The sequence below is a fragment of the Ochlerotatus camptorhynchus genome, unplaced genomic scaffold, assembly GCF_037179485.1.
Source record: "Ochlerotatus camptorhynchus isolate MF236.1 unplaced genomic scaffold, CSIRO-AGI_Acam_v1.1 ptg000109l, whole genome shotgun sequence".
NCBI lineage: Eukaryota > Metazoa > Arthropoda > Insecta > Diptera > Culicidae > Ochlerotatus > Ochlerotatus camptorhynchus.
Window position 1 is genome coordinate 645,480 of NW_027040599.1, and position 25,146 is coordinate 670,625.

The 25,146-nt window shown below is 37.4% G+C and overlaps 1 protein-coding gene across 2 annotated transcripts in view; it reads right to left on the bottom strand.

The window, feature by feature from the left end:
- Nucleotides 1-25,146, bottom strand: part of pyd (polychaetoid) — a 132,695-nt gene that overhangs the window by 86,192 nt on the left and 21,357 nt on the right. For both annotated transcript variants that reach the window (XM_065219729.1, XM_065219726.1), the window contains exon 2: nucleotides 18,171-18,228. In XM_065219729.1, the coding sequence (XP_065075801.1) occupies nucleotides 18,171-18,228 (58 nt within the window). The remainder of the gene's footprint in view (nucleotides 1-18,170; nucleotides 18,229-25,146) is intronic.

A 25,146-nucleotide genomic window follows, 5' to 3' on the forward strand; every position in this document is an offset into this window, starting at 1 on the left:
AAAATCATATATCAATGAAACAGTCATCGGTCGTCATTGAAAAGCAATGCAACTATGTTCTGTCAATCTAATTGACTTTTATTAGTTCTGTTGTCTTGTGAATTTTAGCTAAACGGCCTCTTTTCTGATTTTTATCTCTCAATCTATGAAATATACACGAAAACTATGTTCACAGACAAACAGACGTAACTCTTCATTGTGTATCTTCGTTCATGCATTTAACGGTTGATTTGAATATTATCAGTTCCGCGAACTACTCGCCGCAGCGCTGGCATCGGATCACTTTGACGTTTCTATATATTCTATAGAAATTTTATGCAATATTGTATACGAGTTAGCGAGCAAGCTTGTTTTCCGCGAGAAGCCAGATAGATGTCGTTACTGAGGTTATATGTTTTGAGATACTATGTTTTCAAGAACAAGTTTTTCAAAGAGTTACGTCTGTTTGTCTGTGCTATGTTGGAACGAAACTTCTAGAACAATATGAGGAACATTATGCCGTACACTACACATTTTTATATCATATGGGTGGAAAATTCGTAGAACAAATACTTTAAAATTCTTCACTTTTTAAGATATCTTCGATCGTGAAACTAAGTCAAACTTCAATAAAATCACTTCGAATAGTCAACCTTTGGTTACAAAGTTGGTAGATAACACATTAAGCTTTGCTATGAAAGTTGTTACAGCAGCTTTCGTTGTTTCAGTCTCGAGATACAAATATTATAAGCCGTAAATTACCTTGAAAACATAAAATTAACTAGAAGCACCTCTAAATCAACACCGATTTTGCTGAAAATTTGCACAAAAGTTCAAATTAACATGACGAACAGTAATCACGGTTGACCCGTTACATTCCGAACATTTCGTTTAAAATGAACAGGTCTAATACTTATGGATGATGAAACCTAAGTATGTAAAGGCTGACTTTGGAAAGCATCCAGAACCAGAGAATTTTACAAGGCGAAGGCTTGATGAGGTGTCCCTGGCAGATTCAAATTTTTTTTTTGCGGATAAATTCGAACGCAAATATATGATATGGCAGGAAATTTGCAGCTGCGGCCAGAAGACAAAGGCTTTCGTCATTGAGAAAACTTATCCAGTTACATGATGGTGACATTTTGGCCGGATCTTGCGAGTTGTCACTACAGCCGGGAAGTACATTAATGGTGTACAATGACAACGGAGTCCAGTTTGTTCCGGAAACCCTCAATCCGCCCAATTGTCCCCAGTTCACACCCATTGAAAACTACTGGGCAATTATAAATATGGTGGGATAAAATCGCCAAAACAGTGGACGAGACCGTTGCGCGCCGCTTGATGGGTCGTATTAAGGGAAAAGTTCGAGAATTCCTTCGAAACCATTTCGCATTTTTTTCTTTAAATATAAGGAATAGTATGCACTTGAGTGAAACCCGTTTTCAAATCCGAAATATACCCAAATGTTCCCATTCTAAGTGGACCATGCTTTAATAGATAAAAAATCAACAATGGATAATAATGGACAATAGATAAAAAGTATAATGTTTTTAAGGGTTTATGGATTGAAAAAATGTTTCTTAACTCTTCAAGCACTAAACTAAAATCACGAATTTCTGACGTTTTTATCTTGGTACCTTTTCCAAAAAAAATCTGAATTTAACTGGTAACATCCATGCATGTGAAACATTTAACTTGTACTTGTATGATTATAAAGATGGATGGTTGCATACAATATTTGGATTATAGCTTTCTACGATCTAAAATGTAAACTTGTATGATATATGACGCTCCATTTATGTGCATTATAATAACTGAAATTTACACAACTTGAACTGTGTTCTTATGGTGTGATTGTTCATGTTACATGGTGGCGGATACGATTGTTCTTTTAATTTTTGGGTTTTAAAGCCGTTTAAGCAACATACATTATTTTTACTTTCATATTTTCCCTTAAATCTTATAAAATATCTAAGAGAATGCTCCATGGTTGAATTTTTAATTGGTTGGTGTTAAGTCAGACCGGACTAAGTGTATACCAAGTGAAAAAAGTAAAATGTAGCTGAGGAAAGTCGTGATCCAATGCTATCATCATCTACTTTTTTTTAACTTTTCTGCTTAATACCTCTGACCTAATGTCGACCAGTTGCTCTACTGAAAGAATACTAGCCTACTAGGATAAATAGAATCCGACACATAATTGAAATAAAGTTTCAACTCAATTTTAAGTGTGGTGCTGCAGGAGTAAAATCAAAGTTACTTCAAGTTAAGAGTTCTGCAAATTTGTCGAACAATGTGCTGGTCTGTTTCAGATAATTAAAAAGGTAATATTTAGAACTCATTTACCATAGAGCCTCACAACAAAATATTAGCATTAGCATTAACATCGAACAAGTTGCACAATATCGTAGGGGGTATGAATTCAAAACTATTAAGAGCAAGATGGACAAGTTTTTAGACTGGCCATGCTTTACGCTGTGCCAATATAGTCTTGTTGTTGCACTACCAGGAAAAAAGCACTTCAAAGGATGCAGAACAAAGTTCTGAAAATGATTTTGAAGTTGCCTCCCTGGTACAGTACTACCGAAGTACATAGAATTTCGAATGTTGAGACTTTAGAACAAATGTCCAACAAAATAATTAATAATTTCAGGCAAAAATCGTTGCAATCCTCAATTGCAACGATTAATTCCTTTTATACTTAGATAAGATTTAGTTTTAGTTTTTAGTTTTAATATATCAATTGTTATACTGACATGCAGGTTTAAAAAACCTGTTTAAAATACTGAATTGCCAAGACAGGAACAATGTAAAAACACTTTGCTACATATCATAACAATTAAGGCTGGTAAGTTACTGTAGTAACTGGAGCACCTAAGTTAAAATAAGATGTAATTTATTTTAAATTTGGAACAAATAAAGAATTAAAAAACAAAAAAAAAAGCAAGGTGGATAGCTATTACTGGACAGATAGTAAGTAGGAAATAATTACTATCTCCCAGATAAAGACATATCCCGCTCCAACAGTTAAGGATTGTCCTGGCCACGTCCTTACAACTGGTAGGGATAGGACAGGTATGTTAATCCAACATTTACTTAAGAGAGATGCAGAGAACTCTGCGACCCCTCATAAATGTCTCGGGAATTTAGGAATTATGTTAGTAGGAAAGTTAAGCCATAGGATACATCCAGTCAGTGTTGCTGGCAAATGTAGATTTTTTTCGTCTACTGGAAGATAAGGTTGCTGAAATAAAATGAAGATAACATGGTGAACTCACCATCGTTGTCACAACCGTAGCTACATAAAAGGAAGGAATTATGCTGTGTTTTATCATTTTTTTATTGATTGATGGGAAAACTCGCGAGAGTGAAAATAATTTTACTACCTCTTCTCCCGTAGACACAAAACCTCTATGTCTTTTCAACTCGAATCATAATCAATTACAAATTTCAACAATAAATCATTATTCAAATGGAAGCAATACAGTTAACAGATTCAAGATAATAGATGACATGTACGATAGATGATATGTTCGAAGGATGGCATCTCAGAACTCCCGCTGAGGTGTCTTCAAGGTTCCATCGAGATCGACAGCAATCTGAATCTAATCTAATCTAATCTAACACAAACGCAGCCAGTACGAGAAAGCATCCTGGAAAATCATTAGGTTAGATAACGCGTTAGGTTAGAAGGATGCGTGGACATACTGTACCAAACGCTCCGAGCCATATAAGAGTGAATCCAAATATAGTATAATTGAAGGATCTAACCAAATGCCTTCCAATGTTTCCAAAATTCCTAATTTATCGATAAAAATAGAATGATTCCACCAAAACTGGTCTGCTTGACTGTGATAATCAACCATTCCGGACTTCTCCATTGCACGATTTTCTTCAGTAGCCCTTTAGCTGATGTCTGTTGTCCTCCGTCAGACGCCTCGTCTTCATCGCACAGCTCGCAATGATCTTCGTTCTCCTCTGTCTTCCTCTTACCACAGAGAACAGACGTCCAACTTCCACCAGAAACTTGTGTAAATATAAATGGGCACGTTACCACTCGGCACTACCAGCACTAAGTGTCAAGTGTAAGTTGTGCAACGCCAGCATCATCATGTTGTCAAAGAGGGTTTTTAAGTGGGGAAGTCGGCGTTGGTGGCGCTTAAGTCAAATAGGAATCTTTACACAAGTTTTTACAGAAATTTTGTTCGAGCCTCAACGTCTGTTCTCTGTGCTAAAATGTAATCACCAATTCGAGATCTGCATCTAAAATCAGCTCATGGTTTTATTTCTGTAGATATATGTCAAAATATACGGGAAATGGATGTAATGTCGGCCTAAATGCCCCTAATTTGGGCTCTTACATAAATTCAGCAATCGACTAAATTTTCAATAGCGACCAAAAATATTTTTTTCTAAAACCAGGACGTAGATTTTTTTTTATTCCTAATTACGATTAATTCCGGGGAAAAATAAAATACAATTTAATTGGCTGAAGAGGAACTGAAAATTCTGCCTGCGATGAATATTTTCTCGATATTGGGTCTAGCATTTTTTGTCGAAACCTCAGAAAATTTTTGATAGTTCATGACAATGTCGAGATCACAGGAAAGGGAAAACAATTGAAAAATTATGATCTAGACAAATATAAGTGATTCCGTCAACATCAATTGGACGGTTAATGTCCCTGTCTGTTCACTACTCTTCTTGTCAGACTTTGCACGCTGATTTTTAATGAATGTTTCTACCTCAAATTTGTTACCAAATCAATCTGTGATCGTCGTAAAAAAGTGACTTTAGTGACTAAGTTTTAAGAAATAGTGACTAGTTATTTACTTGAACTACTGTCCTAACCACTAAAAAGTTGACCACCCTGTAAAAACAACTTTTGGAATATTGCGGAATGTAGGGTATGGCGATTCCAAAATTCCCTTTAGAATAAATATTTGCCTCCTTCTTCAATCTGACCATGCGTAGAATTTGTCTGGGTATAACATTAATAATCGTACAATTTTTAACTATAGTCAATCATTTCCATCTCCCCACCGTAAAAGTGTGAAATTTTCTTCATCAACTGGAATCTCATACGGGTTCCATCACATCGAGTCCAACACGGATGGAAAAGAAGGGGTTTATTTATTGCAGCCAGCGATGAAAATGGACGGCCACTGATCTTCCTGTGGTTGGTCCATACCTTCTATACTGACTAACGACGAGTGAGGCCAACGAGGAAAACGACAAAGTATAATCTCATCAGGGTCGGAAAATTGATGATGATGCTGGTGCTGGTGAGTAGTGCTTGGGTTTTTAGCTGAGCGCACCCAGCGCACCACGCTGATGGGAATTGAGCAATCAACAACTTTCCCGCTCAAGTAGCAACCGGATCACATTTGGGAAGGGCCTTTACGGGTGAATGCAGCAGTAATTAATGCATTCTGGGGGTGGGGGGATTACAATAATGTTTCGTCCATGAAAAAATCTTTCACATCTCGCTGGATGTGTTTACAGAATATCGAACGATTTCTCTTCGTCCATTTGAATATTTATTATGATAAAATACGTTTGGCTGGTAAAAATAGTGCACACGATTTATAGAACAATTCATTCAAATAATCCATCCAAATTACTTTCAGTTCAGAAAATTATAACCAACCAGTCCCACAGATCAACTCAGCAAACGTAATTAAGCCAAAATAAAGCATTAAATCATAACCAGAAACCACCTGCACAGTAACCCCATTTCTAGTAGCGCTATTTTAGCAAAAATATATTGCAATTGTTTACTATATTTTTTCCTGTAAAACCATCACGACGCATCACGATAAAAATAAAGAAATAAAATGAAAAATGACACACGGCGGCAGCTAACCGGACTACGTATGATGCGATGCGACGACATACCGGCGCGTTTGGCATCATTTGCGGCTACCAGGGAAAACTCGTAAATCACAACACACAAACTCGCAAATCGGACGCATTCATGTGCACTATTTACTACAGCTGTAGATAAATATCCCAAAATGGATTCTGTGTTCTAATGGTTATTGATCCAATTAGCGTTTTATTCATTGACAGAGAATGGTTCATCAGCAGTATAATTTTTAAATTTAATTTATTTTTGAGCGGAAAATTTCCTTGCTGCTCTTTCAAGGGTGTTGATTTTTCCAAATGTTATCATGCTTGATGAAAATAGTTTCATTGAGGTACTGAAAATGATGATATTCTGAGTAAGGTATAGGTACCACTTTCAATGCAGATGTTGAACACTAACTGACTATCATAGTAAAGGTTATGTTCATAAAAAAAAAACTATCAATAGCCATGTTTTAACTCTAAAACAAGTTGGAAAAATCTATCCGAGAAGATTTGATAGAACTCATCCTAATACACAGACTTGATAGAAGAAAATAGTCTGTCGATATGTTCAAGAACATATGTTAGCATAATATGAGAAAGAAACTAAAACCGGTGTGGACATGGTGTACCGAAGCACAACAGTGCACACTGGGTCTCAAATGAAATTTGGACGGCAGACCCAATGTCGAACCATTTCCAAGGATTGGTACTATCGAAGAAGTTTCTCGTTATATCTAAGACTATTGGCGTAAACAGATAGTTCGTAACTCATACGCAAAGTTGGCGCCACGATCAAACTGTTTACTCTGATATTGATGTCTTCAGAAAAGTTGTTGTTGCACAGTTAATTTTAAAATGACACCAGAATTAATTTCGGTAACCTAAGATTGATTGAGTAGTAGAAAAAAGCCGATTGGTTAGAAAAAACTTTTTTGATTCTGTCGCAAAATTTTAATTTCAGCCCATGGTGCCCAGCAGTGCGAGTAAAATATTTTCATCGAATTTTCAGACATCTCGGTCGCTTTGCACGCGATTCACTCGCAGCGTCTGCGTTGACATCATACCGCGCCGCTCGATCAAAAGCGTTGTTCTATTTTCGAAGCAGATGTTTGTGCAGAAAAATCGGCGAAAGGTTCAGGGTTTTGATTTTTTTTTCCTTATACAAAAATACAAATAACCATAGGGCTAAAGTATCTTACTACGCCGCAGTTTTTTTTTTACGATTATAAAAAGGTAAATCACATGAGAAAACCAAAATGGCCATTTGATTTGTTAGTTGTTTAACTAGGACAGCATAAAGCTTTAAATCGTTTTAATTATTATAGTCTCACTTTAACGCTGTTGGGTTATTCGTAAACTTGTCTGGGGATCAGATTTGAACTCGTGACTTTGGCGTGAGAGATATGGATGTTAACCACTACGCCGGGGTCGTCCCCTTAAAGCCCAAATTAATCCACCTGTCAGTGACACATACCTTTCAACGCACACTTTCGATCAAAAGATTGGGGTCATTCTAAAAAAAATAGCCGGCGCCGGTGGTGTAGTGGTAAGCGTGACTGCTTTCTCATCCCAATGGGTCTGGGTTCAATCCCAGCCGAGGTCGGTGGGATTTTTCTGAGGCATAAAAATCTCTGGTCACGTCTTGCTTCGGAAGGGAAGCAAAGCCGTTGGTCCCGGCTCATGTGTGTTGAATGAGTTCGATATCCTACGCAGGTGTGGAAGCTGCCTTCCTGCACATTCGATTGCCGTCAATGGATGGCAATCGATGTTCGTCGGTGATTGGCACTAGATTGCGGAACAGAGACCGACGTTAAATAAAGAAAAGAAGAAATTCTAAAAAAATATGGAAATTCTCTAAAGGTCATTTGAAAGATATTGAATTAAACTTATTTCGTAGGTATTTGGCTCAATATATTTTTCAAATTTTATGATGATGCATGATAGTGGTTTACCACCCATTGTAGCACGGAAACTAAGTCCGACAGCAGTGAGCTCTCTTCTCTGTTTGTCTTCATCAAGCTTAATAACCTCTGATTGTACTCAACATGTCGCTGTATGAAGGGCCAAAAACGGATTGAGTAGATCGTTGACTATCGTCGCCAAATTTTATGTACTAAAACTTCACCTAAAGCTATTTTCCAAAATTCACACTTAATTAATCATGATTGATTTTCTCAGAACTAGATCGGCCAAATTTTGAAATAAAGTTGTAGTAGAATCGTTATTCCATATCCATCTAGGAACTTTAGCGAAAACCTGGTGGACTAATTTAGTCATGAAAAAATATGTTGAGTCATACCACATACCACATATTTAATATGAACAATAATTATTTAAAGGTTATTTTTTAGGGTGACCTCAAACTTTTGAGCGATACATACACCGAACTGTTGGATGAGCCCAAAACATATGATCGATGACTTGAATCATCATTTTATTGATTTAACATAAATTTGGCCAAACCAATTATGAGAAAATATGTCATACAGTGTTAATTTTGGAAAATGCTGTAACTTTAGGTAAATTTCTAGTATATAACATTTTAAACAAATATGTATCAAAATACCTAGGAAGTTAGTTTACCTTTCGAATTACGTTTAGAGAATGAAAATTTTACGTAAAATGGCAGAGATATGAACAGAAAACATTTGCATGCTTTTTTGGAGGTGACCCCAAATTTATGATCGGGAGTGTATATTTTTCTTCTTTTTGGATTTCTACGCTACTTTTGACAGCGATTTGTCGGCTCATAACTCAGTTTTTTGAGACACTTCCACAGTTATTAACCCATAACCATCAATTCCAAACTAAACTGTACATTATTTTCAAGGGAATAGTCTAGTGAACAAGTTTCTTAACATGATTCTGATCTATAAATAGATCGCTGAGCGTTAAAGAGCCAACCAATGCCACACCCAAGTAAGAACATTAAATTTATAATCATCTTGAGGAAAGTATATATGGGAAATGTTTTTTCGTCAGAGGGTAAACAAAGTTCTAGAGCACTCAAATTTGGCCAATTGATGCTCTGAAACACAATGTATCCACATGCCAAAATTGAGATCTCAAGGACGTAGTTTACCCCCTGACGATAATAGGTTAAGGTATTACCGAAGCCAACATTTCCCCTAGTTCAATCCATTAAAACCAGGCTTAAAACTTAACTATCCCACAGTTCAGCAACCATTGTGTGGTCCTCCTCATTGTTCTTCATCAGCAGTTCTTTCAGTCGTCGACTTTGAAAAGCAAACGTTTCGTGATGAATGTGTGAATACTGCCACGCTTTGCGTCCATTGCTGCAATGGAAGCGCTCTGCTTCCCGTTGGCGAATCTGCCATACCGTTCTGGTGGAGGAGGCTTATTGGATAGCGGAAGATAAAATGTACCTTTTGACTATAGTTTTAAGATGTATTGTATAGTGAACAAAAATCCTCTGTAAAGTTAATTCGATTGAGTCTTATGAAATAAATTAATGAACTTAAAACTGTTAGGTTTCATTCAACGTGTATTTCTGTGTATAATACATGAATAATGTAAAGATTTATTCGATGCTTCATGAAGAACATTTCAAGAGTAAACATTTTCCTTTCAATGATGAACCGCTGTGTGCTTCATATAAAACAAATCTCAAATAAAACATCATAAAACATTCTATGATAATACTACCCATAAAAGCATAACAGTCCCATATGGATTTTAAACTATCGGCATTTTACACAGTGCACTAAAAGTTACATGTTTTGTTCAAGAAATATCGTAAAAATACCCAAAATAGGTTGTCCAAGGTTGTCCAGAAGAGTATACGAAAAAATAAATGTTCAACAGCGTTTTTCTCAACTTGCTGTTTTTTTCAGATGGGACTGATATGCTCGTATGGGCAGTATATCTTTAATTGAAAGTTCAGATACCAAGAACCAAACAACAATTTTGAGTGATGAGTAGTTTATTGAGTAGGAATCAATATAAGTTCTTAAAGTTATTCATCACGATATGTTATTACCTGTGAAATTTGAAATATAAACGAACGAAGAAAAATAAAACAAAATCACCATAGAAATAAGGCAAAATCAAAAGATTATTAATAAATTAAATTTAAAAAATCACAAATTATTTCAATAAATAATGGCTTATAGAGTTACATCGAAGACATCAAATCAAGAAAACTGGCAACTCTGCCAGAATCCAAGCGACAAATACAATAGCGCTTCGCTCAAGCAAAGGTGGAAGTGCTGCATAGAAAAATTAGCAAATACACAAACCTTTCTTCTGAGGTTGTAATCTTTGCTATCAAATCGTTCGAAATATTTACCTTTGAGCGGCAGATGACGCAATTGTGTATGTCTCATAGTGGAAGAGTTGCCAATCTTCTTGATGTTCTTCGGTTACATATACCTGGATAATAAATAATTCTTCAGCATTTTGTTGACAGATATGTTATACAATATTTCCGATCAACTTTCCTTCATGGAAGTATGACGACCAACTTTTCATTGCAGAAGCATCACCAAATCGCCATTTTTTTTTGATAAATGAATAATAAGTGAACCTAGTATCAAACAAGGTCAATTATTATTAAATACAATTATATTGCACAATACAAAACTATTCACTCTCCAATAAACCTTTCTCCGTACTTCTGAAAAGAAACGGGTATGAAATAAAATTCGATAATATGTCTAGACTAAGAAGCAGACATATCAAGAAGACTTCAAAATGCAAAAATGTCAGAGAAAACATCGTTTTGATGAATAATCAAGATTTCAAAAATTGTCTGAGGTCATATTGACCCCATGTTACAGATAAAGGGTTAAACCAACATGAAATTTTATGGGTTTCACTCGAGGTTTTATAGAATTCTTGAACAAGAAGACGCACCGTGCTGCGCGAGCAACAATTTGTTTGCCTCAATGTTGACAGAAACATTGTTGATCTATTGTGCTCATGAATAAGATTAATTAAACATGCGTGAAGCAACGTTTTCTTGAAGGAGTTTTATGCAGCGCTTATGAAGTAGATTTATCCCCATTATCAATAACATCGTCAAACAATATTCTCCAGTAAAACGAAGTTGAACAAAGAATGCAACGAATTAGTAAAAATGAGCAAAATGCACTTTTCCACAACTGTACAAAATAAGAAAGCCACCTTTTTGTTTTCTTAATTGAATAAAGTGTCTAAGTTAATCGTTGACCCATGACATATTTTTTTCATGTAGAGAACTCTTAAGAATCATCTCTGGAAATTTCAAGTTGTTTGGTGTTATTGTTAAAAAAATCATCTGATTATGTGTGTGAAATTTGTGTTTCGTAGACAATTCATATTTGCATGAGAAGGACAAAAATAATCCAAAAATTTTCACTTTCTTCGCCGCATGAATCATTTCTTCTCAGTATTTGTTCTCGTTTGAGGACAACCACCGTTCACACCGAAATCCACTAACGAACGTCACTCGACAGATCTTTGGTCCCATTCATAAATACTCGAAAGGGGTTACCGTTTCAAGTAACCACCACCACATCTTCCGCACTGGGATAATTCACTCACAAACGCAAACTAATATTTGATGTGACAACACTGCGCTATTCGATCGATTTGATGACCAACGCGGTCCGCACATTCGGATTGTACTAGAAGAGGCAACGCGTGTGCATCACGATCAAGTCTAGGATTCGAACTGAATCGACAAAGGCGGTTGCCAGTGAAAATCCCGTGTCCCAAACGTCCCAAAGTACTCTCACGCGAATTTCAACCCAAATTCTCCCGACTCTCGGCTGTGGTAGACAGACAGGACAGACATAGCTGCGCGCACGACCAAAAACCGTTGACGAGGTGGTGTTCTAATTTGGACGAGCTCTTCACGAAATGCGATCTCTGACACACTGTTGATGACGGTGGTCATGATGATGATGATCGTGCGCCTGTTCTCACTTGGTGTACAGGTTTTTATGTGAGAAAAGCAAAATAAATATGCGCCCTGTGCCTCTTCTCAGACATATTTATTATGTCACAGTATCATATAATAAACACACATATGTTTGATGAGCGTTGCATGTGATACCGGAAACCTGTGAAATTCGGTGGATTGAATTGAATTACCCAAATTGATCTGCTTTAGCAACCTGTCAGCAATTGTATATGCTATGTGTATGAGTCCTCAAACGGATGTAACAAAGCTTAGGGTGTGGATCCAGAACGAGTCTGCACTCGCACGTATTCTATTATTTCGAGCCGTGGTGTAAAAAATGTAAATAGAGGTACCGTACGGTTGTATCAATGCTTAGTACTGAAGTCTAAAAACGCACGAAATCTAAGAAAAGCCTTTTTTGCTCATTCAGTAGCTAAAAGATGTACCTACCGAGAATTTATTGGAGGGATTTATCGCTAAACTATTCTGATCGTGAGATACTGCACAAAAAAGTTGGAGCAGAATTGTGCACATTAATTTCTTGTGCTTTTTTTTCTAGCTTCCTGAACACTGCTCTTCCTTTCCCTCTACTCTCTACGTTAGCTGCTAGCTCCGACCAGCTCGACTGTCTGGCAGCAACTGATGGTGGTAGCGATTTGGCAAACCCATTTGTGACCGTTGCTCTTCCTCTTTCTCTATTCTGGCGTTATAACCGAGCTCCGATCAGATAGACTATCTTGCCAAAAAGCGTTGTGGGAGTCAAATTTGTGCATGGGCTCGAAAGTGATGTCCGTGCGAGAGAATATAGATTTTTCCTATCCGTCTGATCTTATGATTGGTTTGCGAAAGGTTCGTATTTTGTTCGTAAATTTTTTTAATTTTTTAAAGCTATTTTCGCTACATGTACTTTTTTCCAAAAAATTTCTGGATAAATTCTTCATATATTGCATCACATGTTTCCTATTAATGGTTTTCAGAAATATGCGTTTGAAAACTTCCACATTTTCGTTACATGCTTCATTTTAGATTTCGTAATGTGACCCCCAGTATAGTAATGATAGACGTAGTAAATAAAAAGTAAATAAATGAAAGGATGACACGAGTAGAAACAGCGATCATGGTCCAAAATTGGAAGATGCGGGGTCACTACTGAGGCTGACTAGGAGGGTCTTTTCCAATTCAGCATTATCTGACGATAGATCTCATTACACGAAATATAGTCCATAAAAGTCCAAATGATAAGTTAAAGAGTTCACATAATTCGAAGTGAGTGCTCTTGTGAAGCCATTGGAGTTAATTTAGTGGAAAAATGTCGCGCTTTTAGAAGCCAAAACGAATAAAAACAATCCTAGCACTCGCATGCCCAGTTGTATCCCTAAAGTGAGAGCTCCCTACTGATTTCCGTCTTAGGACCCATTAGCCTGTTCATTCGAGCGTCATGAGACGTCGCTAAATTTTTTGTTAGCTATGAGAAATTTTTTAGTAGCTGTTAGAATTGTCAATCGTAATAAAAAAACAAAACAAAAAACGAAAATAAACCCTAATAAAAGCAACACACATGTTCTACAACAGTTTATAAAACCTTTGTATGGCTAGTTTTGGTTGCATAAAAGTTCACTCATTTTCAGTAAAAGTTGCTCTACTCATTAACGAGTAAATTATATTAACAATTAATGAGTGGCTGCTAATAGTTACTTATTAATAGGTATAATAAATAAATCATTAATGAGTAGTGTCACTTTTATTGAAAATGGGTTAAATTTTACTTATTTTTACTTTCCGTGTACCATGACAATTAGTGTGTGTAAAATTATATTATAGCGTAGTGTTCGTGAGATCCGACTTGAAGAACTCTTTACCAAAGTTAGTAATAGAGGGGGTCGATTAACCGAGCAGTATTTTGCCCTGATCAGCGTCAGAGCCCCACCCTTTGTCTACAGCCGACCTTGGAAGTCTCGAGCTAAGCCAACAAAAGAGGCTTTAGACCAAGGACAGCGGTCTTTGTCTAGATCCTACCGACCTATCGAGTAATACATAACCAAAATTAAATAATATTATCGAGATTCTAACAGTGAATTTGTTTTTGATTCAGTTCCAACCTGGATCGGGTATCAAGATTGGGTCGGCTTGTTGTCTGTCAAACGACACTAAAGACCACATTTTTATCAGTCCTATAATTGATTGAGCAGTTGCTTCAAAACGTGTTTTTATTAAATAAAGTCACATTTTGAAAAGGAACAAACAATGCACAATTGGAAAATGTTTGAAATATGAGGGGTGCTCACATCATCCCGATTCTGCTTAAACAATGCTTATTGTTTATGGAAAATCAGAAAACATCTTGTTAAGTTAGAAGCTATCAGCATTTATGTAGGTATTGAGGGTATATTTCCGATTATTTATTAGAAACTATCGGTAAACCTTATTTTCTGATGCTAGCTTTTTAAATATTCCTCCAGCGCGATTTTTAGACAGAAATCAAATGAAAAGTGTCAGTAGGCCTCAATCATCAATCCCATGCATTTCATGTATTTCATTTTTTTTTAATTAGTGGGAGGTATGTTTATGAAAAAATTATTTCTTCAAAAAAATTCAATATAGTGGCTAAATTGAATATGACCGCTAAAATTACAAATATGCCAAATGAAAGCCCTGGTATTTCCCTTCGAATTATATGGAAACATTAGGATTTTTACTAGAATTTTAGGTGTTTTAGATCATCCAAGAATTTGCAAGAAAAAAGATCTTTTTCTTAACTGTTCGAGCCCCTAGTTAACGAGGGGTCCATCGATTCAATATGCTGTATAACGAATTATCCAAGTTCACAACCAGAGCAATCGAATATGTACGGAAGAAATGGTGGTTTAAGAACCTTGAACATGAAGTGGCAGGTTTCAGCGAGAATTGCTCTATACAAACAAACTTATTTTGAAAACGGATAGAGGGAACTTGAGTAACAATTTTCTTAAAAAAAATTAGATTATTTTGGGGGTGATTTCTTCACCTCCGATTAAGCCATAGAGCCATAGTTTTCCAATAGGGATTTCCTAATTTTGACAGTTCATTGCGGCCATCATGTTACTGTGTATTGTTGTCAAAGTTCTGTGCAAAGTTATCCTGAATCGGATACAGGAGAAGATCGACGTGACTCTCCGACGGCAGCAGGCAGGATTCCGTGCCGGAAGATCTTGTGTGGACCATATTGTCACGCTCCGCATCATCCTAGAGCAGGTCAATGAATTCCAAGAGTCCCTTTATTTGGTATTCATTGACTACGAAAAAGCTTTCGACCGTCTCAATCACGAGAATCTGTGGGGCGCCCTGAGATGCAAGGGAGTCCCGGATAAAATCGTCAACCTCATCGAAGCGCAGTATGAGGCTTTCACGTGCAGAGTTCTGCATAACGGAGCCTTGTCCGACCCTATCCGGGTAGTCGCTGGTGTGAGACAAGGATGTATACTATCACCACTACTGTTTCTCATCGTAATCGACGAGATCATGGTAGGTGCAATTGACCGTGTACCGAACCGTGGGCTGCTTTGGCAGCCTATCACCATGGAGCATCTCAACGACTTCGATTTGGCTGATGATGTTGCTTTACTAGCACAACGGCGCTCTGATATGCAGAGTAAACTCAATGACCTAGCCGATCGCTCCTCTGCGGCGGGTCTCACCATCAACGTCAACAAGACCAAATCGTTGGATATCAACACGGGCAACCCTTCCAACTTTACGGTAGCGGGGCAAGCAGTGGAGAAGGTCGAAAGTTTCCAATATCTTGGCAGCCAAATAGCGTCGGACGGCGGGACCAAGAGCGACATAGGTGCACGAAGCAAGAAGGCTAGGGCTGCCTTTGCGAGTTTACGAAACGTATGGAGATCCAACCAGATAAGTCAACGCACCAAAATCCGAATTTTCAACTCGAACGTGAAATCTGTGTTGTTATACGCCAGCGAGACGTGGTGTGTATCAGCGGAGAACACTCAAAAGCTGCAGGTCTGCATCAACCGATGCCTGCGGTATATAATTCGTGCCTGGTGGCCTCACAACTGGATCTCGAATGCCGAGCTCCATTGTCGATGTCATCAGAAGCCGATAGCAACAGAAATTCCAGAGCGAAAGTGGAGGTGGGTCGGCCACACACTTCGACGGTGCGGAAACGAAATCTGCAAGCAAGCACTGGATTGGAATCCAGCAGGACATCGCAGCAGAGGCAGACCCAGGGGCTCATGGCGGCGGAGCCTCAATAAGGAAATTAAGCAAGTCGATAGAAATCTGACCTGGGCCAAGGCAAAAGCGAGCAGCCGCCCAGGATGGAAGTCTTTCACGTTGGCCCTTTGCACCGCTGGTGGTGCACAGGACCCTTAAGTAAGTAAGTATTGCGGCCATATTGTTGAAGCTAAAAGTGTCAAATTAGCTGTCATTTATTCAGTGTGTCTTGCCAAATTCCAATGGAGAGCTATAACGTCCAACCGAGGGTGAAGACGGCTTTCATTTGAGTACCTCTTTTACTCAGAGTTGCTCAGAGCTACTCTGGTTCGCTCTGGGATCTGATCTAATTTGTGACGAAAAAGAATTAGTAGGGCATATAGTTTTAGAATCTGACTATGCAAATGTCAGTTCGATAACGAAACGAAAACAATGAATGAAGAAAATAAATGGATGCAATATTTAAACAAGGAAATGATCTCGTTTTCTTCGTGTACACAAAAAAAAAACCGTATAAAAAAAGACTTCAGTGTATTTTACGATGGCGATGTCAACTGGCCACCAAGATCGTGTGAATTAACCCCCCAAAAGACTTTTTCTTGTGGGGTTGTGTTAATTCGCAGGTCTATGCCGCAAACCACCGATGCCCTTAAAGCTAACATTACTCAAGCCATCAACGAGATTCAGCCCGATTTGTGCGCAGAGTCATGGAAAATTGGGCCTCTCGGATGCACGCCACCAAGCGAAACCGAGGCGGCCATTTAAACAATGTCATATTCCATACATAATGCTATTGATAGGCCTTTCAATCGTAAAATAAATCTCGTCCATATCTCACACACAGTTTGTTTTATTCAACTTTAAAGATAGGAAACGCTTAATAGAAAACCTTTATATGGGTAAAGCTGGTTTAAGATTTAAACGGAGTCAAAGGCTCTTAGCTGAAGAAAGTGACCGGCTTGATAAGTGACCAAGTTACAAAAAAGTAACCTGCTACCAGGCACGCATGAATATCATATCAACATGAAAGTTTTCCAATAAAAATGTGTAGAATTTTTGACAGCGTACACTGCATAGATAAAAATTCATATAAAGCCATGAGATTGTTGCAGTCAAGTTATATGTATGAGGTATATCGAATTTAACCTAATTTTATATTTATTACAAGCCTGGTAGTAAATAAACTTCTTATTTCAATTGAAATAAAAAAAAATCGTTTGAACTGACACGACAAATTCTAAGACAGCATACATGTTTGACTTTCATCAATCCTGTTACAAAGCATCTTATTCACGGCACGCCATTCATTGAAAAAGCAATGAATACATAATGAAGCATGTGGTTAGTATTTTTCTACAAAAGACATGATAAGCACGAGAGACCTACATTTGCTGGATTGTCGTCTGGAGAGCATGCATTGCTCTAGATTTGGAAAGCTATGGAAGTATAAAACATGTAAATTAATGATTCCTTTTTCTAGTCGCATTTAATACGTTAAAGAATCTATTCTTTTCGGTGCACATAAAAATATCGAATGGGTAGTTAGTTAGTATAGGCGCAGCTAGAAAGCAACAACATAGGTGGTTGGTCAATTTTCGATTCGGTCTAGGAAATTTTCGGATTGGAAATTACTTGTCTTCCCTGGGCATACAGTAGACGATTGAAAAAATAATAATATAGGCTATGAAAGCTCCCAATTAACAATTGTATAAGTGATCAAATAATAATTGTTATGCCGCGTATACACTTGGATGACAAACTATGAGCATGAGTATTATTTGCATAATAAATACTTGAATAGTTTGTGTATAGTTGTTGTACAGCGCTAATAATTATTATACAAATAATGCTCACGCTCATAGTAGATCATACAAGTGTATCCACGGCATTAAGATGATGTTTCAGATAAGACTATCGTAGCCACGAAGAAGAAAATGAAATTATCGTTTATTTAATAATTTTCACTCTTTCAATCTAGGTACTTCATCTGCAGCAAACAAAATATGTAGAGAATCATAATGAAGCCATACAAAAATCAAACAACAGTTCCGTCCCACAAACCAGACGTTGCAAACTGCAACCATGTCCGTATCCTACTAGTAAACGACCGTACAAGACCGGATATATGTAACAGATTAAACCAGTTCTTCCGACAGCACAATTATGTCCATTTATTCTCACCACACCGCCCCTTCACTTCATTCATGCATAATGACACACTTACCTTCCGTTCTTGATCGACGAGTCGTCGTTCGCCTGTATGGAAGCGTTCTCGTTGGAATCTGGAAATGTGAATGAACAACAACAAATAGCTGATTACGATCGTGAATGTAATCTAGTTGTGTGAATGAAGCCTAAAGCTATGCGCCGTCTGTAGCTAAGCAGGGAATAATGTGAGTATGGCATAAATATTTGTGTTTGACATTACATTTGATCTAATAATTACATATCAATCCCATATGGATTTCTGTCTATTTTGAGATAACACCACGTTGCACTACCAATTGGTATCTACTTTCACATTGAGTGATAAATCCAAGGACTTTAATCATGAAATTGTCCCATCATGCATTGTTACGGCATATCAGTCTCATTTTGGAATTTAATTCTTCAGGGCTTTGCGGAGCTTAGCTGCGAACCACCAGACATGTCGTAGGTTGCGGAATACGGATGGCAATTAGCAAGGTTGGAAATACTCAGATTTAAAAAAATCGGAATTTTGAAATCATTAGATGTTTTTTTTTTCATATTTTGTTTAATAGAAAAATTATAGCGATCAGAAAATTTCTGATAGTGACTCTCAGAAATCAAAATTGACTGGCTGTGTTATACTTAATGTAAATGATGTAAGATTCGCTTACAATTATGTGGGATTCATCATCAGAGGATGTAAGTGGAGACCGCATGAACCGAGGATGCGATATACCTAGCTGCGGTCCAATGCAAGAAAATTGGAGACCGAAAAATGTGGAGTGTATTAGTGAGGTAAATTTATTGTGTCGAAAAAAATAGGAATTTTGGTTGCCGACTGGACTCGAACCATTGCGATTATCAGACCTGTGCTTTCTCCACTGCTCTCTCCATGCTCCTGAATATGGATAGCCTAAAAGCAAATATGAAGCGCTCATTTTCTCGCATGCTCGACTTCGTATGCTTTTTCTGCTGGAGAGATTCGAGACAAGTGTGTGCGTCGTTCTACAATGTTCTACAATGTGCGTCGTTCTACAAGCTTACTGGTATAGTCGAAAGCGTAGATAGAGCACGAAATGAAAAAGACAAAAAACCATTACGGAACTAACATTCATTGTAATAGAGGCATTCGAGGCAAGTGTGTGCGTCGTTCTACAATGTTCTACAACGTGCATCGTTCTACAATCTTACTGGTATAGTCGAAATATCCACGCTAACACGAAATAAAAAAAGACAAAAAACCATTACATCGCTTGCATGGTCAATTCCTAACATTCGTTGCGATGTTCATGAACAGAGGATGATAGGAAACGGAACTAACATTTATTGTAATAGATTTTTGGTTTGCGTGTAGCTTATAGATATAGGAAGTTCACATGTACACTAGCACCATGTAGTGAGAGAATTCCAAATTTACGTGTGCATCATCACCATGTAGAATGCCTTGATCATCTTACTTAAATGCATACAATTGATAAATAGCAGATTTTTAGCGATGGGCCCAATCTTAGATCCATAGGCCAACATTAGAGCCATTTTCCCTATTACACGAAAGTTAGGTTCTCTTCATGTACCCACATTTGGGTAAACTGAATATTTAATTTTTCGTTTTTATGGCTTTCTCAGTCTAGGGTAATACCAACAATCAATACGAATCTAACTATTTTAAATTGGCTCACTACTTGACTAGCCTATTGGTCCCCAGCAAACGATTAACGTATCCCATTCTAGTCGAAATTCTAGTACTACGCAATGTTTGTTTTGATTCGCTATGAAATGTTGACAGATAAAATGAGGGGTTATTGGTTTTTCCTATGTTTCGAGGGGTGAATCGATTAGCTTGGGACCGAAGAGAGTACCAGAGCTGAGCCAAAAAGTTGAGCACGTTATTTCGGGACCTTCTAGTCTTAGAGTTACCTCCATGGTAATACAACCAGTCGAACAACCAAATCAATAAATAATTAATTTCACCCAAATTTGACTAAAAAAAAATTTTCTCTTGTGAATCTTAGTTTCATTCTGGGAGGACGGATATCAATGGGAAGCAGGAGGATGAATTCCAACGGGATGCAGCAGGAGGACGGATACCAATTTGAAGCAGGAGGACGAATAACAACGGGAAGCTGGAAGACGAATACCAATGGAAAAGGAAGGGAGTTTCAAATGGAAGCAGAAGGACGAATACCAACGGGAAGCAGAAGGATGGATTTGAAAGGGAACCAGGAGAACGAATACCAATGAGATGACGGATACCAACTGGAAGCAGGACGACGAATATCAACGGAAAGTAGGAGCCGTGATATTTTTTGCATAAATGTAAACATATAATAGCTAATTCACTTTTTTGGATAAAAAACGGCTTTTACATTTTGCAGTGCTGCAAAATCTCTACACTGAAAACATGTTTTTGGTAGTTATCTTAAGGTGCTGTTCATATACTACGTAGACAGCTTAGGGGGGTTGGCAATCATCCACGGCCCATACAAATTTAAAATTGATTGTATGCACAATTGTCTACGCAGGGGGGGGGGGGGGTCAATAATCCCAAAAAACTGTCTACGTAGTTAATGAACAGCCTCTAAGCTCTTTTCATAAAAATGGGATTCGTAGCTAATACTATTTATCGTCAATTGTACGAAACATTCGTATTGCGTGTCATTTGGCACAATGGTCCATACAAATTTCCAAAAAAAATGTATGGACAATTTTCTACGCGGGGGGGGGGGGGGGATTCTAAAAATTTTCTTAAAATCGGTCTACGGTTCATAATAGCCCCTAAACTCCATCGTCAATGTCATCAGATATTAACAGACACTCGAGAATGTAAGCGTAGGTGGGTCCACCACACACTTCGAAGGGGCGGTAACAAAATCTGCGGGTGACAAACAAAGTAAGCATTGGAACCCGGCTGGAAATCGAAGCATAGCGGTAGTGTAGTGGTAACGTGATTACCTCTCACCCCAAAAGGCCTGGGTTCCATCCTAGTGTGCGCCGCCAGGATTTTCTGAGGCAAGCCGTTGTTTCCCGGTCCATGAGTTGATGATGGGTCGATAGGTAGGGTCCAGGTGTAGGAGCTGCCTCCCTAGCATCGGATCGACGGAAAACAAATCAAGGAAAAAAAGGAAATCGAAGCATACACGCAAACCAAAAATCTATTACAATGAATGTTAGTTCCATTTCCTATCATCCTCTGTTCATGAACATCGCAACGAATGTTAGAAATTGAACATGCAGGCAATGTAATGGTTTTTTGTCTTTTTTATTTCGTGTTATATCTACGCTTTCGACTATACCAGTAAGCTTGTAGAACGACGCACATTGTAGAACATTGTAGAACGACGCACACACTTGCACCGAATCTCTCCAGCAGAAAAAGCATACGAAGTCAAGTATGCGAGAAAATGATCGCTTCATCTTTGCTTTTAGGCTATCCATATTCAGGAGCATGGAGAGAGCAGTGGAGAAAGCACAGGTCTGATAATCGCATAATCGTGGTTCGAGTCCTATTTTTTTCGACATAACTAATTTACCTCACTAATACACTCTACATTTTTCGGTCTCCAATTTTCTTGCATTGGACCGCAGTTAGGTATATCGCATCCTCGGTTCATGCGGTCTCCACTAACATCCTCTGATGATGAATCCCACATAATTGTAAGCGAATCTTACATCCCCCGGTTGGGTGAGGCAGACCCAAAAAATCATTTTCTTGGAACATCCATAAAAACAAAAATATTCGTAAAACAATCCAGTGTTTGTTTTACGAAAAAAAAATGTTTTTATGGATGAGAGGATCGGTCGTTGCAGTTATGCCATTATGATTCTGAAAGCTAGAGTTTAAAGATTAAATCTGATTAACCGTTTCTGTCACATTTTTTCTGAGGCTTATTTAAAGGATCCTGGAGTTAAGATTTTGAAAATTAGATTTCGATGAGCCTGTAAAATATCCAGATTTCAACTCCAAGACAATTAGGAGATTCAGAGATATTGTCATAACACAACTATATACTTCGCATTATGTTATGAACTTAATACATTATGTCAACACAACTATGTGTCCCATACACAGCAAAAAATAAGGAATTTTACATGACATGTAAACGAAAACCATTTTAAAATTACATTGCTTTAAGCTATCTTTGAATTTAATTTTACATTAAAAATCATGCACATTTAAAGAGCATGATAAAACTCATAAAATTACACGTTTATCCGATTTATTTTCTCTTGCAGTGTATTATTCTCCACGCGATGTAAAAACTTATCGAAGATCATCGGATTTTCAACGATAAAACCTATAAATTTACCTGTTCGTGTAAATTCAAATCAACAAACATTGAGAAAGCTAATATGGCGGACGCTCGGTTTGTTTTGTTTTGTGCGCTCAGTTTTGGTTATGTGGAACGATTTATCGTGCATACGCGCGTCCACAAATAGAAAATGGATGACAGACAAAATATTGATTTAAGCGGTTCTATACAGAGAGCACCTTTAGTTCGTTCAGAAAATCAAAAATTTGGATATGGAAAAGTAGAAAAACATTCCCAAAAGGCGCTCGTGGTTCCTTTTTTCTCCTTACTGATCGTTTTGATGCAGTGGTGGGGTGCAGTGATGTAGGGTATGTACTGTGCCATGAAGACAGGTTATTCCGCGTGGGTGATAATTCCGCGTACTTGACAATCAGTTCGATTTTCTGCAAATTCGTTCAAAAAGTGAATGCACGGAAATAAATCCGATTCCATTTTCATGAATAAAAAATCATGAAATGAAAAAACTTGCCATCCCATGAAATCGTAACAATGATTCATAATTTCGTCATGGAAATTCATGATTTCATAATGCAGTGGAATCAAGACCGCTACAAGCGTTACACGTACTTGAAAAACCGTATTCATAAACCGCACTACATAGGTATCTCTTATACGCCTTTTGTCTTCCATTTTATACAAGTACTGATAGTCTAGTGGTCAAAGTATGAATCCAATGATCTCAAGGTTCTTGGTTCGAATCCAGTTTGATGCTTTATTTTATTCTTTTTGCGTTTTTTGGTTGAAAGTTAAACCCATGAATTTAGCTCATGATTTCAACTCGGATTATTCATGATTTTGGAAATGTTTGCAGCGTTACGCAAAAGTTGCTCATGATATCATTAATATTATTCATGGTGTATTTTCATAACATGAAAATACGCTGTGTTCATGAAATCATGAGTCATTTTTCTCATTTCGGAGATGGGATTTTTTCCCGTGTGCGCGTAATTCTAATTGTCCTGTAAGATTACAAGGTGAGCCCATCTAAACAATCCATGTTAAATTCAAGTGACGTTTAATTTTACATGCATGTAAATTTAAAGTTAAATTTTACATGAATATGCATGCTCTTTTTATGTGCATGGAAATTCATGTAAAATTACAAAATAATTTTAGCTGTGTAGAATTTCATTAAATTTCATTAACCCCTAAGGGTCAAAATATAATAAAAAAAAACTCTATAAAGATACAATGCTTTGTTGAACCTGTATAACTTCAAGATCTAAGCTCCACGATGATTTGGAGAACTTTTAATACCGCGTTTCTCTTGTATTGAAATATGCTGATGTCTCTTGTATTGCAATATGTTTTTTTCAACATACAGATACAACATTTAGGCTCGTTATTTGATGAAAGCTCTTTGATTGCATGCAAATTCATAATTCCATGGGGTTTTGGAGATCATGGTCTTCAACGTGTTCATGAAAAACATGACCCCGAATGTAATTACACCGAATGCTACTACTCCGAATGATTGAGTATCCCTGTGTTCCATTAATATGAAAACAGATCTAGTTTATAATAGTGGATATCAGCTGAGAAAGACTCACGCATATTGCATCTGTTAGTGAAACATTGTGACACCATGGTAGCTAAATTTATTTTCGAGCTGATAAATTGCGTGGGAGAGCTTTCCGTGGCAAAAAATACGTGGATGGAGCCGTTGTTTACAAAAGGACATACAAATTTTGAATAATTCAACTTCTGTAATACTTACAAGTCACTACTATCTCTTGGAGCTGACTCCTTCTTTATATCAGCTGTTCTTTCAAAGATAAAAACTTTTGAACAACTCAACTGAAGTTTTTAAAAAGTTATTTACCCCTCTTAGCGTTGATTGCTTTCTAAACATCATGAGCATGAGCTGATCTTTGACAGATAATAGCTATTAAACAATCCAACTGAAACTGCTCACGAGTCATTTATCTGTATCAGAGTTCATTTTCCTTCTTTTTATCATGAACAGTTCTTTGACAGGTATAAGCTGTTGAACAAACCAACTGACAATGTTCATAAGTCGTTTGATTCTCTTGGAGTTGACTTTTTCTTTGGATCATAAGCAGTTCTTTGAAAGATGAAAGCTTTTGAACAACCCAACTGAAAATGTTCGAAATTTGGGGTAATGTCATGTAGTCGTTTGCATATACAGTGCGTGTCAAAACAATAGAGTTACCTTAAATCTTCTTATAATTCCATATTTTCTTGATTTTCTGTGCATAATTTATTATTTTGCCATCTATTTTAAACTACAAAAAAACAACGCTAGTTACCCGACGCCACACCGAGATTGGATGAACTCGTGAGAATTTCAGACGACCAGACATTCGTAGAAAGCGCTGGACGGGCTGTATTGTTCTCAGCTGTCGTACCATGAAAATGTAATTAGCAAATCATTTTGGATCGCGACATCTCTAGACTTCTTTTCGCTTTGAAACAAGCAGGTTGGCCTCCTGTCGCTTCGCTTAGAAAAACAATTAAAGTTGACTGCTGGAAATGACCTTCACATAAACAGTTGTTTTATCTGATAAAGTCATTCCTTGTCGAACGTTCGGCTGATCAAGTTCACTTTGTGCTACTCTCCATCGTCACAAGTTTTTTTTTCTGCGCTGTGTATATTGGATTTTTTCCCCGAACGGGGTTTTTTTGATCCACACCCCTGCTAGTGACTAAAGCAAAAAGTACCACTAGCGGACCAAGACG